Source organism: Ipomoea triloba, chromosome 15 (assembly GCF_003576645.1).
Source record: "Ipomoea triloba cultivar NCNSP0323 chromosome 15, ASM357664v1".
In the NCBI taxonomy this organism is placed as follows: Eukaryota; Viridiplantae; Streptophyta; class Magnoliopsida; order Solanales; family Convolvulaceae; genus Ipomoea; species Ipomoea triloba.
The window spans coordinates 23,223,972-23,242,904 of NC_044930.1; the positions used below are offsets into that span (position 1 = coordinate 23,223,972).

The 18,933-nt window shown below is 33.8% G+C and overlaps 2 protein-coding genes across 2 annotated transcripts; both read right to left on the reverse strand.

The window, feature by feature from the left end:
- Positions 1-9,761: 9,761 nt before the first annotated feature.
- LOC116006083 (probable magnesium transporter NIPA9) lies at positions 9,762-15,337 on the reverse strand. Its single transcript, XM_031246350.1, has 9 exons — positions 14,977-15,337; positions 13,682-13,780; positions 13,329-13,458; positions 12,630-12,718; positions 11,705-11,761; positions 11,569-11,627; positions 11,257-11,377; positions 10,966-11,114; positions 9,762-10,267 (listed from the first exon to the last, which is right to left on the reverse strand). The coding sequence occupies exons 1-9, from the start codon at positions 15,085-15,087 to the stop codon at positions 10,045-10,047; spliced, it is 1,038 nt and encodes a 345-aa protein (XP_031102210.1). The 5' UTR covers positions 15,088-15,337; the 3' UTR covers positions 9,762-10,044.
- Positions 15,338-17,719: 2,382 nt separating this feature from the next.
- Positions 17,720-18,488, reverse strand: LOC116007126. The gene has a single exon (XM_031247725.1). It carries the CDS (start codon positions 18,263-18,265, stop codon positions 17,936-17,938), a length of 330 nt encoding a protein of 109 aa, XP_031103585.1. The 5' UTR covers positions 18,266-18,488; the 3' UTR covers positions 17,720-17,935.
- Positions 18,489-18,933: the final 445 nt, after the last annotated feature.

Genomic DNA, 18,933 nt, shown 5'->3' on the forward strand with positions numbered 1-18,933 from the left:
GGGGGGGGGGGGGGGGGGGGGGGGGGGGGGTGGGGTGTTACAAGTGATGTGAAGTGAAGTGAAGAGTCATGCCACCTTTGAGATGGCAGATTAATCATTTCAGTTGAAAACTTTGTGTTAACTGTGTGGGGAATTGAAGACCCCTGGTTTTAGGCACCACCCTGCAGGTTTTAGTCATTTGTAGTTAGTTACTGGTTAGTATGCAACTATGTATGTATGTATTTAAATACGGAGTATCTATCAGTGGTTACATTGGGCTCACGACTGATTCATGATTGAGCGACTATCAAACTTTGTCTGGACACTTCTTTCAATGTTATGAGATTTGAACTCGATGGAACTATATTTTTTGACTTAGAGATCAAGCGAAAAGCTAGTTCAAATATAAGGATCACACAATAATAACATAAGAATGAAAGATTGCCTAGTTTGAAAGACTTGTGTGATGAGAGAGTTTCCTCAATATCCCCCAAAGCTAATTGACTTGTGACTTGATGAGAGTGTCTTCTTTTTCACTGTTTTGACTTATGGATGAAAGCTGTAAACCTTGGTATCAGGCTGGCAATCTTGTCTAATAATTGAGATGAGATGAGAATCATATCATAGACTGAAGAGTAACAATATTTGTTTGACACACTATAATTAGCAATTGGATAACAGTGTAACCTTTGAAAAAAAAAATTATTTTTGGCATTGCAAGCAAGAAGTCCACACGAACAATTCAGTTGGTACTCGTCAAGAGTATATTGTGAGCAAGAACACAAGACCGAGACCTGACAGCTACAGCAGTGTGGAGTTACATTCAATGTGGTAGACTCCTTGTAGACACCAGCCACTGTGGGAGTTACACTTAATATAATAGGCTCTTTGTAGGCCGTAAACCTTGGTCCTCCATCCCATTTAAGAGCCCGCTGAGTTACTATGATTTAACCCATTTTTCATCCTATTAGGCAAAATATAAGAGTCCTTGGGACGAGGGATTTCGTCTTTTGTTAGGTTAGGCATTATATTGCAATAAAGAATGGGGTTGAAGAGGTGGGGGCAAGCAGGCCAATCAAGATCAGTCTTTTGGATCCAATGGTTTTACTATAAAGGGCATTGTTTAAGATGGGTTTAAGGCCCCTTTGATTTTACTCAAAGTGGAAGCAAGCAAGGCAGCAGCAAATGGGCATCATGGTGGGGTGGCATTTGTACTTTGCCATGAGTTCAATTAAAAGCCTGTCCACCAATTTTAACATTCCAGAGCTTTCTCAGCTTACAAGTCATCCCGCCAATAATTAGACTATAAATTATATACTACTATATATGTACCCTTCTGTTAGTGCTTATATATACTGTATACTACTATGTAGACAAGATAAATTCATTATTCATACAATCTGACATAGAGACAGACTGTCTAATAATTATATATGAACTGTTTGGATCGCAGATCGCTTAACGAAAGATAAACTTACATGGAAGAAAACGCCACTAAGTTTTTGATATCTCTAAGATTAAAATGAAAATAAGAAGTTCCACTAAGTACAAATCTTGACCTACTAGTAGAGAGTTTGATTCAACAAGATCTTCTCTAACTGTCACAGTTTCAGCTTCTCTTGGTGAGAAGATTCCTCTGCACTGAGCTCCTTTAGCTGCAATGAAGACTTCATTTTCATCTCAACATATCCAACTTCCATTGTTGATGAAAACATAACAACAACACCCGTAACCAAAAGGTAAGGAGGAAAACTCATCTTGTGATAAAGACAAGAAAGAGATGTATCATAGAAATAACATAAAAACGTGAAATAACAAAAACAATAAGGCCTTCCCCAATAGTTTAAGGTTTTTCTTAAGCTTTTCGTGGATCTAAATATCCACCTCATCATCCACTATCACACTCAATCTCAAAAACTCACCTTCCCATTAGTTTTAAGTTTTTTTTTTCAATTTTTTGTGAACCCACCATTAACTATCTTATATTTTAATTATTTCTTTGTTTATTTGAATTATGAATTTTAATTGTAATGTAAATTAATTTAAATAAACATAATTACATTTAATTAAAATGATAACTACAAATATTTAAATTCATTTGTTGTTTCTCTATTTATTTTAATTATAATTAAATCATTCAAAATTTAATTCTAAAACTATATTACTTATTTAAATTTTGTTAAACATTTAAAACAAAAATAATAAAACAATAAAAACAAACAAATAATTAAAAAATAATAATAAGGAAAAGTGGAGAACTAATGCAGCTAACGAAAAGAAAAGAAAATATAAAACAAAAAGAAAATAACAAGGATTGAGACGCAATGTGAGAAACGAAACTTTTGTTTTATTTATTATTTTTTTAAACAAAACCCTGACACACGCAGGTTTCTTGCAGGAGAACAATTTCTCCAAATTACACAATTCCACTTATTTTAAAAATTCATGTGTCAGTTTTTTCCCTTAAAACTTGTGCCAAAGATGGCTAATGGGGAGGGCCTAACAAGGACCGAGTTGGCTTTGGGAACCTCAAAGCCACTAATAGGCTTTCCACACCCCTAACTACTTTCCACAACCACTCAAGCTTTACAAAGGAAGAGATAGTTTGCACCAGGAAAATTGACGATAACTACCTATCTTGTCACGAATGATATCAGATCAAACTATTGAATTATTGGAGATATCATATTATGTGTGTGACCGAAGCAACCGAAGGACCTAGACATGTCAAATAATTAATCTGAGCCAAACGACGAGTTACACCAAAACTTATTAGGTCGATCAAACCCAATAAGGCATAAATAGTAACCTACTACTTTTGTTTATGATATATTCGCATATGAATTGATTAAATATTGTATGAGTTATTCTTTACCGAGCAAGATAAAGTGTGAGACGTACCATTAAAAAAAAAAAAAGTTTGATGTAATATTCTAGATCGATGTCGAGATCCCAAGTCCAGCTGTCCTCATTCTCAATGGATATGCCAACTGCAACTCACATGCAGTTCTCCACGAGTCAAGTACTTGGGGTTGGGCTGGGGGCCAATAAGGTCATTATCCAATTGGTGCCTGTTTCCATCTTCAAACTATGCCATGAACATGGAAGACTTAGGTCAGCCACATATATGTATATGAGATGGCAATACTGCATCATATCCTTGTCTGACCTTGCCTTTCCACATTGTCAATTGCAAATTATTAGCCACTTCCACGTGTGTTGCTCCTTTCATCATGCATATCTCCGTTACAATTAAAAGTTTGAAACCAAGTTTAGAAGAGAATCTTTGAAAAAAGGCGTTTAACCAAGATCAAAAGAGAAACTTCAATTCTAAATATATTAAAAGATTAAAAAGTTGCCAATGACCTTGTGGTCTAGTGGCACCCGATGTCCCGATTAACACTTTCACATGGATGACAGTAGGTTGAGAAAGTAGCTATGAACAGATACTACATTGTAACAGAGTCAGTAATACTAAAAAAAAAAAAAGATTAAAAAGTAGAGAAGCTCTGAAAAAAGAAAAAAATTAAAAAGTAGAGAAGCTCTGACAAAAGGCGTTGTTAGCTGATAGCACATAAAATATACTTTTAAGAGTATGAGTGTATTATGTTATTTTAACGTATAATAATAATAATAATAATAATAATAATAATAATAATAATATTGTTGTTGTTGTTGTTGTAGAATTTATATTAAAAAAAATAAACATGTGTTCACGGGCTTAGGAAACTCGTGATTTCGTGAACACTAATCAATAATCACATGTCCATTTGCTAATTATATTCACGGTACTAGGTAACGGGCTTATGAGCCCCGTCAAGACAATAAGAATAACGAGACTGCTGGACTCATCTACACAGTCTCGTTTTTTTTTTTTTAATTATTGGAAAGTGTTTTAAGAAATTAATTTATTTTCTAAAAAAGTTGATCGAAAAAGTTAATTTGAGCATTTTTTTTTAATTTTAATATTTTAGAGCAATAAGTTATTATAAAAAAAAGTGATTAGCCAAACAATTCTATTTTACCGGGCCTAAGAAAATCTTAAAACTAGTAGAACTGCAAAACAGTAGATCAAGTAGCAGACAACTCGACTGAAATTAGAAAAGACAAATTAGTTGGAACTTGGAAGATATAAAAATTAATATTCCGTTGTAAGGCATTAGATTGCTGTCCAGATTGTCGTTCCGTTACACGTTGTTGTTGGCCTAAAAAGAACAGAAAATTAAGAAAGAAACCCGCGAAAAAAAAAAAAACATAAAAGAAAAAAGGGATTACACATTTTATTCTTTTTATTATATATTTTTTCTGAACAATATTTTTTTTAAGCAAAAGACTTAATGCATTAAATCACCAGAAAGATAATCAACAAGAAAAAAATGAGGGGTATCAAACTACTCCCTGCAACCTGACACAAAAACGGCCTCCCTAGCAACAATGTGGGTGGCACGATTCGCAAATCGCTTAGCAAAACAAAAGTGTACATCATTAATCATGGATGCAACTTCTTTAACATCATTAATTTCTGAACAAATTTTAATTTTAGTCATCAATTATTTAGTCATGTTCTTTTAATTTTGTAAAATTAAATGCTTAATTTTTACCTGTTTGCTACAATTAGTTCACCATTCAAATTTCTATCGTTATACAATTTAATAAAGATGCTTAACATATAATTTTATCATTCAATTAAAAGTCAAATACCTTGTGGTCAAGCGGTATAGTTGTAGCCTTCTTAAATGAGAGGTCACATGTTTGATCCCCAGTGAATTTTATGAGAGAGAAACATGTTGGGACAAAAGTTTAAATGATTAAATTACATGTTAACCCTCTCTGTTAAGGGTTGAATGACAAATTGTGACAAACAAAACAAGTCAAGTACGTAATGTAAACAAATTCAAATAGTATGACTAAACTTGGTGATCCAAAATATTTAAGGGTTAAAAGTGAAATTTGTTATATCTCGATTATCTTTGTATTTATTTATAGAATCAACTTACATCCAAATTTCACTTTTGGTCCATGACTATCATTGACTTTCGTTTGCTTATCAAAATTAGTCCATATTTTAATTTTTATATCCCTCTATTTTAAACTCTTTTAATAGAATGATGAAATTACATGTTAGTCATTTTTTGGTGATAAGGAAAATTCGCAGCCACTATCCGAGAGTGTACACACTATCATTCACTATCATTATAGGTTGCACATAACTAACTAACTACTTTCTTATCAGTATTGCCTCCACTGAGGCTCGAACCCACCACCTCCCGTATAAAGGGAAGGGTTTGATGCCACTGGACCACAAAGTCCTTGGCAAAAGGCTCCTCATACTAGGAGAGAAACTTGCAACCTTATGATTACCAAGTCGCGAAAGTTCTTTCAAGAGAAAGGATTTTTCTTGTTTAAGAAAAGCCTCTTTTTGTTCCAACTCCAGCATTTCCCAGGTCTTATTGTGAAAGAAAAAAGCCGCCCCGCCACACCAAACGGGTTGCTTCCTCTGTCATCGTCGGGGAGCTCTTGGCGAGCCCAAAACCTACCGGCTTTGACAGTGGCCGGAGGCCATCGGAACAGCCCGAGAAAATAATTTCCTTCAATCCAATGAAGGATTCAAATAGAAAGCCTAACTAACTTGGTTAGGGTTGCCCTCGTTAGTCATTTTTATTTAATAGTAGAATGATGAAAATTTTGAAGGAAGAATAATAATTTTGCAAGTAAATGAAAATTAAGAATGTAACATGACAAAATTAAACTAAATATATATAACAATGTCACTGAGGATTTTATCGAATTGATGAATCAACTTGGCATCCAAATTGTTCTACTACAACATGCATGTATATATGTCTATCCTGCAATCTTAACCACCTAAACCTGCAATCTGGATCATCAGAACATGGATATTACTGTGCATGTTGGTAGTTGGTCATTTCAAGAAACTATTAAAACCCATGTCTAGACAAATATGTATTTGTTGTAAATTATAGTACTACTACTAATAATAACAATAAAAGTAATAATAATAATTATAGTGAAAAGGCCGAAAATCTGGAAATGGGAAAGAAGTGAAGCAGATTGTATATGAAGTTTTTGGGATGATTTATTCAAAGATTGGAGGGGGTATTTATACTACCAGGAGAGAAGTAAACAAATATATATATGTACAGTAATTACATATAATTGTGCTAGTCTGGATGGATTTGTCAAACGCCTAAAAGCTTAGCTGCCAGCCTAAGGTCACGGGTTCAAACCCCCTAACCCATAGCTTTTGTCTCCATCGTGAACTAGCTTTCCAGTCAACATTTAATTATTAAATGTTCTGCAATCTGCCACCACCAGCCGTGATAGCTAAGTGGATTAGATCCTAGCTTTTAAGTGAATGGTCCAAGGTTCGAACCACAACTTGGACATCCACTATTTTCCTTTTGTTTCATAACAGTATTTGCTTTATAGCTTGAATCTGCAAATTATATTGTGATCGGGTAGTTGGTCATTTCAAGAAGTTATTAAAAATCATGTCTATTTTGACAAATATGTATTTGCCTTATAGCTCAAATCTGTAAATTATATCGTGACCAGGTAGTTGGTCATTTCAAGAAGCTATATATTAAAAGCCATGTCTATCTTGAATTCTTGATAAATATGTATTTGCCTTATAGCTCAAATCTGAAAACTATATTATATCGTGACCGGGTTGTTGGTTGATAAATATTTATTTGTCTTATAGCCCAAATATACAAATTATATTGTGACGAAAACCCAATCATTATTGCATGGACCATGGTCCACACAGCTTCAAGAAGTTATTAAAAATCGTGTCTATTTTGACAAATATGTATTTGCCTTATAGCTCAAATCTGTAAATTATATCGTGACCAGGTAGTTGGTCATTTCAAGAAGCTATATATTAAAAGCCATGTCTATCTTGAATTCTTGATAAATATGTATTTGCCTTATAGCTCAAATCTGAAAACTATATTATATCGTGACCGGGTTGTTGGTTGATAAATATTTATTTGTCTTATAGCCCAAATATACAAATTATATTGTGACGAAAACCCAATCATTATTGCATGGACCATGGTCCACACAATTTCAAGAAGTTATTAAAAATCGTGTCTATTTTGACAAATATGTATTTGCCTTATAGCTCAAATCTGTAAATTATATCGTGACCAGGTAGTTGGTCATTTCAAGAAGCTATATATTAAAAGCCATGTCTATCTTGAATTCTTGATAAATATGTATTTGCCTTATAGCTCAAATCTGAAAACTATATTATATCGTGACCGGGTTGTTGGTTGATAAATATTTATTTGTCTTATAGCCCAAATATACAAATTATATTGTGACGAAAACCCAATCATTATTGCATGGACCATGGTCCACACAGCTGTGTGGACCAAAAATAAAAAGTACATTATTTTTGTACTGAAGGTACATTATTTTTGTACTGTAGGTACATTATTTTAGGGTACATTATTTTTGTACTGAAGATACATTATTTGATATATACTATCAAATAATGTACTTACAGTACAAAAATAATGTACCTTCAGTATAAAAATAATGTAATTTTTATTTTCGCTGTGTGGACCATGGTCCATGCAATAATTTGTTACGAAAACTACTATATGCTTTGGGAATTCTAATTCAAATTATGTACATACAATTAAGATATTACATACATTTTTTTAAAAAATATATTACATACATTTGATTATAACTGAATGTATATAATTTGTTAACTAAATTTATATAATAAATAAATGTATTGAAAAATGACATTTTAAGGGCTTGGTCCACAATATAAGGACGGGCTCCCATCGAAGCCACAGTTTTCAATCTCTTTAGCAATGGCCAATGGGGACCTCTTTTCTTTTGGACCCAAAACAACTCAGAAAGGCCAGAAACTGTTTACATGCTTCCAAATCAAACTTTCATTGGATTTGACTGTTATGGCTGCCCTACTAAGGTCGTCTTCCTTGTGGACTCTTTCCAAGATTCCAATTCCTTGGACCCAGCCCTCTAACTTCTTCCAAGACAAACTATTCCCAAAACTTTCAAATTTATTCTTCTCAAAAAAAAATACATTTTTATTTTTACTATTTATGCTTAGATGGTAAATTGGATTTTGACCTAAGGTTATAAATACAGTAATTTAAACAGTGGACCCAATTTTTCAGATCTAAGAATCAGCTTTTTGGAAGAATGATCCGAGCTGAACAGGCAAATTTTCCACACAGTGCTATGTGAACCATAATAAATAGACATTTTTAATATACTAAAATTACATTATTTGTATACTAATATGCATTATACAAAATAATATATTTTTAGTACTCAAATAATGTATTTTTCCTGAATATAATACACATTTTTAATGTACTAAAAGTACATTATTTGTGTATTGAATTTACATTATTTGATAGTATCGTCCACACAATAATAATTGCACCAAATTGAGGAAACGTGCCAGTTAGTTCAACTTGGCATGCAACAGGTAGATTGGCAAATCTACGCCTGTAATAGTGACAATATGTCTATTATAGCCACTTGAATGTACCGTTACCAATCAAGAGACACAAATCAATTTGCAAGGTATTATTGTACATAGTAGGGATAAGCGACTCAATTTCTAAGGTATTATTGCACAACTAGTATGCAACGGGTAGATTGGCCGACCTACGCCTACAATAGTGACAACATAGTCTTTGGCCATCCATATCAGTAGTTATTTCTTGGTTATTGTCAGCAAATTTGCCACATCCCATGAGAGAGAAGAAAAGGGGAGCTTCTGCAAATTGGGATTCATGCTACAGTAAATGAGAAAAGAAATTATTTGTTTAACATGGGCTGCCGTGCGCGTGCACTGCACGTGCTTGAGGCACGCCTGACACACTGTTTTATTTTTAACTTTTTTTGAAAATTGTATTTGTTTATTATTTTTTTCTTCTCCTCTCATTTTCTCTTTCCTAATCACACTTACAAAAACTCCTAAAATGCTATTGCTCATCCTCATCAATGGAGTTATTTCACGGTAACTGAGGAGTTTTTGTAAGTGTGATTAGGAAAGAGAAAATGGGAGAAGATAAAAAAAAACAAACAAATCTGATATTAAAAAACAAATAATAATAATAATAATAAATCAATGTGTCAGGCGCGCCTGACGCGCCCGCATGGGCGACTGATGTGCGCCATACGCGCACAGCAGCCAATGATAATAAATGCATGCTCTGCTAATTTACTGTTCCATGAACTCGGTTATAGCAGATGAACCCAAACCTTTCTCTTTCCTCTTCTCTCTCCATCCATGTGGCAAATTTCTGACATTACCCTCTCAAATATGCATTGATAATGTTGCTATCATGTATAACCACTTGAATCTAATATCATGCCACCTAGACAGTACCACTACTAATCAAGAGACACCAACCAATTCAGTTTGCAATTATTACTATATACATATTGGGATAGTCGATTCAATTTGCAAGGTATTATTGTAAATGATAACTTGGATCAAAGTCTCTCTAATCCCTCGTCATAGTAGACTACTCATCATATGCTAATTGATTATAAATTCGTAATATTATATAATGCACTCATTGTGTTAAAGAAAAAAAATCATATAGATCATTTTGAATCTATCTTCATTTTATGAAACAACTCAAAAATAAATTGAGTCTAACAATTACAAAATTTACTGTTTTCTTGTTGTGGGTTTTCTTTTCTTTGTTTGTGTGGTGGAGGGCTGTTGAGTTTTACTGAAACATCAAACAATCAAGTGGACAAATTGAAAATGCAGCTCATCTATATTACAAATACAACCCAACAAACATATGAATCACATGAACCATTCTTTTTGTCTTTCCAGTGACAATTAATGAATGTGTCAAGAATTGCATCCCTATTAAGAAAAAAAAAAAAGTTTCTAAACCTTGTCTCTTGCAATGTGGTGATGTATTACTGTACACCATTGAATATAATGTGAGAATCTGATTCAACAAAACAGCTTCAGGTTATTGTATTTCACTAAAAACCTTGCCAATAATAGTCAGTGTGAGCAGATCAAGATTTTTCTTTGGATGGAGATGTTATCAGGTGATGCAACGTCGTGGCTTGGATAACAGCGGTAGGACTAGGTTCTCTAGTGCGCACCTGAATAGATTGCCGTAGTCCCTGGTTTCTGTCGACGCTGCCTCCTCTGAGAATACGCCTCAATGGCCGTGGAAGGAGACGCAGAACCCGCGTTGAAGTTACCAGCAGAATGACACCAATCACAATGAATAGCCTGTGTATCATAAGATCTAGAGCAGAATTAGTGTTTAAGATACAGCAGCTATGTTAACTACAAGGTTATTGATTCGGGATTTTCTCAAGACATGATTATGAATAAATTTTGATATAGTTTATTTTCCCCTCAATTATAGGCCCATACTTTCCCCTGCAATTATCCCCCCAATGGCTATTTTCACCTGGACCTATAACTATTCATGGAATCATGGTGAACATCCAAAAGTCTAAAAAATGAATTCAAGAACTGTTTAAGAATATTAGCTAAATCTCCCAACGTCGGCATTCGTTTTACTTAAGCATGCAAAATAGACAAGATAATTTCCCTCAATTCTTATTTCTAGACATGCAGATCAATTACGGGTCTGGAAACGAGAATTGGGGGAAATATCTTGTCTATTTCACTGGCTTAGGTTATTTAACTTATATTCCTAAAAAAACAACCCATCATTTTTGGAGGTTTTGGATCTCTACCAGGAAGAGTTAGCGAGTTTAGGTAAAAGAAAAAAGGTCACTTCACAAATAATTGAGGCAGAAATAGTGGATGCCCCTTATAATTTAGTGGGAAAATTGACTATATCACTATAATCAAGGGAAAAAGGTGTCATTTTCCCTAAATTTCAGGTATAATATCTTTTGAAACTGATGCTCAAAGAATGAGTTTTACAGGACAAAACACAAGTGAAGTATAAATACCATCCGAGCAAAAGTGAGAGACGAGCCATTGGCGCTGAAGGCAAGCGCTCTCCCAAAGCAAGCATACCAGCGAGTACACCAGTAACAATTGATGCCACCGCAGCACATGTGGACACTACAATTGCTCTCCCATGCTTCAAACCACGTGTCTGTTTTGAAAGGAAAAACAGAACCTTTTTTCTTAAGAAATGTAACGGATCAACACATATAGGTATATGCATGGAATACAAGTTAAGCGGTTTTATGTTGGGATGTTAGTTTACTAAAAATGGTAGCGGGTATTTGAAATACCTGATACACAAACCCAGAAGCGCTACAGCATATGCTGATAGAGATGCAAAGGGGTACCAGCAGTTTCGAAAAGCCTTGCTCCAAAAATAAAAACCCAATTTTCGATATAACAGATGACATCCTGCAATAATAACCTTATTTATTTCTCTGCTGAAATTGGAGATGGCTCAAGAAAGCATGCATGAGCGGAAACTAGCATTCAGAAGATCAATTGGACCCTTCCTACTAATGCATAAAATGAAGGTCGGTCCTCAAATTTGTCAACATTTTAAGAGAGCATTGTCATTCAGAAAGAAAATTCAATTTATGTACCCAAACAAAATGCCAGACTCCAAGCCGTAAATTATTTCCTCGATCACTTCATATTGTACCTGCACGATGGATAATTGTCATCAAATATCAAGAAGCTCTAAAGAACTAGTTTATCAGTGGAAAAGAGAATCCATACCAACTCTTGTTCTCTTCGCTGGCGTCTATAGATACGAAGCCAACCATTAAGGAGTACCTACATTCAACAAGACTTCTGAGACCATTGCAAAAAGGTGGCCATTCGAGAGAGAGAGGGGGGGGAGCAGTTAGGGTGAGAGAAGTGAGAAACTTCTCTAGCAGTCCAAGTTAGACGACTGACTATGGCCATTTGAGATTTGTGGCAAATTTAAGATTGCAACTGACTATTAACAAAGTAAGCACACATCAGAAGTAATTGAAAATGATGATAAATCCTGATATGCACCCAAAGGAATGGGTAGTTTACTCATGCAATAAAAGGAATGAATGCAAGAACGGAAATTAGGCAAAAAAAAAAAAAAAAATGAATGCAAGAATGGAAATCAGGAAAATCAGAATGCACAAATCAGGGAAAGAGCTTAACTTAAGGGATTAGACAAGAATAAATCAGAGACACAATTATCTCCTTTTCTATATTTATTTATTTCTTTGCACTATAAATTGGAATTCTAGATGAGAGGAAGGCATCCAATCTTTTATCCTTAGTCTTCAAGCTTTAGTAGTTGGGCAAGAGCCTAAAACTCTTGTTGGGGAAAGTCTGACAATCCTATTTTTTTTATTTCAGTTTACAGTTAATAAAGGTACTAGGTACTTCCTTATTCTTTTCTCTAACCCATTTTCAGATTCAAAATGATTTTACTTTTAGTCAATATTAGAATGTTAGTGAAATGATAATTTTTTACTTTTTCCTTGATAAGTAATAATTTTAATTACACCAAATGTAATTTTCAATGTAAAGTGCCACAACAAGGAAATCTATCACTCTATACACTCATCCAATATATTTGATTATTTTTCAGAAAACTTATCATACATCCATATTCTAATTTTGGAGTATCAGATGGCACATAGAGTAAGATACCTACAAACAAGAATGCAACAGCAAATGCCAGCCATGGTAAATTGAAAATGGAGATTGATGAAGCGCTCTGCTCCTCCCCTCCAGCACCAACACCTGCATGCCCAATTTACATATATTAAGTAGATCATAACATGGTTTTCAATAAAAAAGTAGATCATAACATGATTAATGGCATCATATTAGATCAAACTATTTTTATGAGTAAAATAATCCACATCTTGCAAATACTTTCCCATAAACAGCACATGGCAAACAAATGAAATCTCCAGTAGTTGGAGAAAGTCAGAAAGATAGAGTTTGACTGAAAAATATTACGGTTACTTCTCTTAGTACACACAATCACTTAGCTGAGAAGCTAATAAAAAGCATCTACCAGACTACCACTCCTTTAAATTTTTTCCTCTTTCCTTGTATGGCTTGTCGTCTATTTCCAGGAACCAAAAATAATTAAGGTATTAAGAACTCATGCTTAATAGAATAAAAAATAAATAACAAATGCAAATACTAATGAAAATTTATGTCATAGAATATGATTGCTCCCAGCATTTCTGCTGGGAACAACATTTTCTTAGATGAATGAGTCCCTCCTTAATCATGCCATTGGCCCACTTACACATGGTTAAAGCAGAACTGGCCTTGTCTAAGACGTAAAGCCATTTTTAGTTTCTTTGTTAAAACATTTAGCTCCAAGGACTTACATTACCTATAGTGCCAATGCCAGCCAAAGTGATTCCCACCCAATCAATAGTGTTCATAATCTCCTTCAGATAAAAATGTGAAAAGATTGAAAGGATGGCAAGCCCACAGCCAGAAACAGGCTGAATGACAGAAACCTGAAAGGTATAATCAAGGTCATAACTTTTAAGATATGATGGGATGAACATTAAAGCTAATGTTCTGCACGATTCTTGTTTATAGTCTATTAACCATAAAGTTCTACCAGTTAAATTTGGTTGGTAGGAGTATTTTAATTAAATGAGCCGTGCAACTGAATCCAAAGTCCAATGAAGGGAAACCAAACATACATAAGCACAAGTTTACTGCTGATGCACTTACTGGGGCAAGAGATAGTGCTCGCAACATTAAGAGAGCTCCAAAAATATCCATTAGGAAGCCTATAACCCAAACTTTGTTAAAAGCATATGCTCTTATCACCTGCAAACACAAACCACTCAAAATTACTGAAAGGCTATATAGAATCAAGATATTTAATGTTCCAAAACTAATTAATTAACAGCTGAAAAGATGTAGATGAGAAAGTATCAGATAAAAGTACACTAATGTAATATTTAACAGAAACTTCTAATAGGTAAATGCTTGTAGCACCTCATCAAGCATAAAAGTTGGACAAAATCAAATCTAGAAATAAGCCCTTGCAACATATGATACTAAGGTACAGGCATATATACATCTGAATGTATCTTGACTATAATCAGATCACAATTACACTTGACAAAGTTAGGTTGATTTGTCAGAAAAACAACTCTAAATTAAAATGACAGTAAGTACAGAGGAAGATGTTTGACTTTGTAATATGACAGGTTTAAAATTGCTGAATTTCCTTGGAATTCTATGAAATATAAACTGAACATTTTTAAGGTAAAAACACACACACTCCTTTCAAAGACTTAAATAAACCTTGGAGCACAAATAAATATTCCCACTTTATTAGATAAGAATACTTGTCAATGTGTGTGTACCCTTCCAGAAGTTTTTCAATAGCTACTAGATTTAAATACATTGACAAGGACTGTGATATGCTGGCATGCTGCCATAGAATACGAACATAAAACAATTGACTCTTAAGTAATAAAACCATCAATTCAAACTACAAAAGTTATAAAAGCAAATGTTATTTGTACTGAATCTTATACCGTTTAAGATGGTTTGTGGGACGGGTCATTACCCTTCATATTATTCTACTAAAAGTCAATCTAGTGAGGCAGCATGACATTCTTACAAAATTTGGTCCCAAAATGTAGTAAAAGCATCATAAGTTCATAACCCTTTGAATTAATTTTGAGAAGTTCCAAGAATACATCATCCATTGATGGCGGCATATTCCATAATTAAAGCAATCCCAATCAAACACATCATCAATTATGTGGATCACAATTCACAGCATATCCTAATCACCAAATCATCAAAGGCTAACCGCATGTTAAACTCCAATGCCAGATTGACAAAACACGAATCTAAAGATAAGATTGGCCAATTCCTCACATCCATAATTCTTAAGAAAGAACAAACAAGAAACAGCAGTAAATTTGATAATTGATAAGACACCTAGATTTCATAAACCTGCAAATTAAAGAATTACTGTGATCTGAATCTCCATAACAAGAACACACCTTTAGCTTGAATGAGAGAGGGGGGAGGATGATTGTGCCCTTCTTCTGGAGGACTTTTCCGATGTTGTTACCGGCGGTGGCCGCTACCGTGAGGCAGATTGATTCCCACATCTCTGTCGCGCGCGCGCGGGGGGTTGTTTCTTGATTTTTCCTGAAGAATGATCTTAGCTTGGATCAAACAGTGGTTATTTCTTTAAACAAATTCAACTACTGCACTGATCTACAGCCTAATTGCCAATATTTAATACAAGATTTGTAGCTCCAAATCATCTTCTAATAGTATATTCCTCTTTTTTCTCGAAATGTGCAAGTATGTTTTCCTTACAAGTTCCTCTTTCTTTTCCCAAATCATTTGGGAATGTTTTCGGAGCAATAGAAACGCTCCAACCACACCTTTTTCTCCTGTTGTTAGAAGGGATAAAAAAAAGAAAAATATGTACTGTAATTCTGTAAGAAAATTAAAAGAAAAATATGTATTGTAATTCTGTAAAAAAAATAATAAGGTGAAAATTTTAAATTTCACTATTTGGTAGACAAAAATAAAAATTATAAATTAAAAAAAATGAATCAATATTAAAATATTCTTGTATAATACTAATGATTTAAATAATAAAGATAAATTTATAATTTATTGTGGAATTGTAATTTTGTTAGAACCTTAAGAATTGTAATTCTATGATCGGAGGGAATTGTAATTTCGTAGAATTATAATTCCATTCAACCAAATAATAAAATTGTACATTCCATTAAACTTAGTAGGAATAGAATTGTAATTTCATCATATCAGACATCTCATAAATTTATTGAAACCTTTACAGTTTTTATTTTTAATTTTAATTTGTTTATCATCCCGATATTACAATGTACAGTCAAACCATCGAGTGAGTTGTTTAAGAAATAACTTATCTCTTTAGTCTTTTTGAGTACAATAATGCCTCTCATGGCTATAATAGCTTGACTCTTCTTGATTTGTGTTGTCTATAATTTGAACTTGAGCCAAATTCAATCATCTTGGTCTGCAAACTATTATTGGGATATTATGTTGTCAAATAACTCCATAAATAAATGCAAAATGACATATGTTGTACTTGTACACTTGTACCCTTTTTTCAGTTTACTTGTACACACTATCTCAAATGAAAGCATAACTACAATACTCTTCCCAACTCATTTTAGCTTGTTCTACCTATTTAGTCAAACTAACTCTTTATTTTATTATTTAATATTTTTTAATAAAGTTTAAATTCAATTTTTATTTAATACGGAGTAATATGTTTAATGTAGTTTTCAAATATATAAATTTTATATATTAATATTAAATTAAATATTATTAAAAAATTAAATTGTAAATAACTTCAAACAAGTCTTGTTTATAGAACTCAATAAATAAAATGGGATAGAGCTAATAGTAGTTTCTTTTCTCCCTTCATGAATGATTTTGGATTTTTTATTTTTGGTGGTCATCTAAACCTTCTCCCATTGATTTTTTTTAGAAACCTTCTCCCATTGATTTTAAGTAGTACTTTTGAATAATACAAACTTGTGTTGGTATACAAATATGGTTAAGGAGTTCATTTTACTCAGTTAGAAAAATTAGATTTTACAATGTTTTGTATTTTATTATAAAGTTATACTTGGTATTTTGTCAAAGATATATAGTAGTAGGGGTGGGCAACTTTTTCGTATGACCCAAAAATTTTCAAGTTTAATCCATTTGTGCCCAAAAAGGGGTCAAACTCATGCACAAATGGATCCAACCCAAAGCAAGCGTGGCTAAATACATAATATGTCGGTTTAAGTTTTGGTACATTGATTCAATATTGAATCTCACTTGAAACTCAAGCCACTATATATATACATATGCTAGGATTTTCACATTCCATAAATAACCGACCCATTTCAGCCCCCTTTCCCCTCAACTCCCAGAGTCGCGATTACGTGTCTCTCACCCTTCACTATCTTAACTCTCGAGCATCAGAACACTCCGTCTATGTTATTCAACTCTCCAATCTTCCGTCTCAATCTTTCAATCTATTTTAGGGTTTTCACTTCCCACTTGCATGTTTAATACTAGAGAGAGCACAATTTTACAAACCACAAAATACACACGTACACATACAACATTGTAAAAAAAATTCACTCCACAATTCCCACTAAATTAATCTAGTTTTAGGTTGAAGATCTCAAATCTTGGGTGTGAATCACTATCCAACTGGCGATTCCTATCATTCCATCTTAATTAGCACCAATTCACCTAATCAACATTAATTCACCAATTCACCTAATCAACATTAATTAAATGTTGCTTGAAAGGATATTTCAAACTCACAAGTTCAATTTTTTTCAAAGTTGTGATTTGCCTATTATTATTATCCAATTAAATAAACCCTCAATTATAAAAAGTTTACAAGTTAAAGTACAGGACTTCATTCACTATATGGTGATAGCATAAAAGTAAATTAAGTTCATATTTCATTCATTGAAACAAGACAACAATTCAGAAGAAAACCTGCGCCGCTATGGATTCCGTCGAATCCCGGCGCCGGAAAATCGGCGGCACTCTTAACCGGCGTTCAGGATTTGACAGTTGCTTGGGCAGATATATTGGCCAACTCGTATGTATATATATATCCCTCTAAGCATATTCCTAAGTTACCTAGCTAAAACTTGAATATATATAATCAACAAGAAATATGCTTATACGTTAAAATCTAAGGAAGAAAATAAAAATCAAGAATCAAGGTTGCAGATCCAAGGAAACATCCATTGATAATATTAAGAAAAAAACCCAGTATTATGATTGTATACGTTGATAGCCCAGGAAGCAAAACTCAATCGATCACTTCCACCTCACAGCTATCAATCACAACACAGAGAGAAACTAAAATAGAGAAAAACACTTTCCCCAGATAAGAGTGAGAGCAATTAGAACAGTGATATATAATATAATCGATCAGGATCACCACCAGCCATAAACAACATGGGAATACTTCTCCCTAAGCCACCTGAAACTCCTCTTGAAAGACCCCTTCACTTTCCCTTCAACAGAGTATACTTTGTAGCTAGCCACCCTCTTCTTCCTCTGAAACTCCGGGTCATTCATGCTCCATGACCTCGAAGTTGACCCACTTCTGCTCTTCCCCTTCTTCAGCTGTGGGGGTGGGGGTAGAGCCAGGGGTAGGGGTGGGGGTGATCTGAAATCTGCATACTGGTACCCGCTGTACCTCTCCATCTGATACATATCATTCCTGCACCCATCTGCAAACGACTTTGATCTGTAATCTCCCATTTCTAGGGCTTTGATTTCTTGATCTTGAATCAATTCTCTGGCTAAATATATGTGTGTGTTTTTCTTGTGTTTTGGTGGTTGATGGTAGAGGGAAAAGGATGAGAAACACAATTTGTTTTGTCAAGAGTGGGAGGCCAAACTGTTTGTAGAAAGAGAGAATTTGAATTGGTGAGGAGCTGTGAGTTGGTTCTTGATTCTAGTACAGTATGTAGACTAGACGCCATTCTTTATTGGAGAATCAATCCGTGTTAAGAAATCAAGATTTGACTGGTCAATATAAAGAATTAGTAGTATTTGCCGTATTTCTGGGTTTTAACTTTTAAATAAATATTATTTTGTTAACGACAAAAAAAATACTACAATTTTTGGATAGTTGGATAACAACTCATCCTGACAATTAAGTTTGCTAGAGTGACCGTCAATCCTACTCCTACCCTGAAGTTGAAAATTGTTGAAAGAGGTAAATTGTGATGCTCAATAATGTTATTACATACACTATACAATTACTAGCAAAGTGAAACAAAGCTATCAACTTATTTTGATTTAGCTTCAATTAAGATATGCTCTGGGACTCTGGGAGTCACGCGGCCACGCTAGCCTTTTCCACAAATTATATTGCAAATAATAATTAATGTTTATTTTTAGGTAGTATATGAACATTTTAGTAC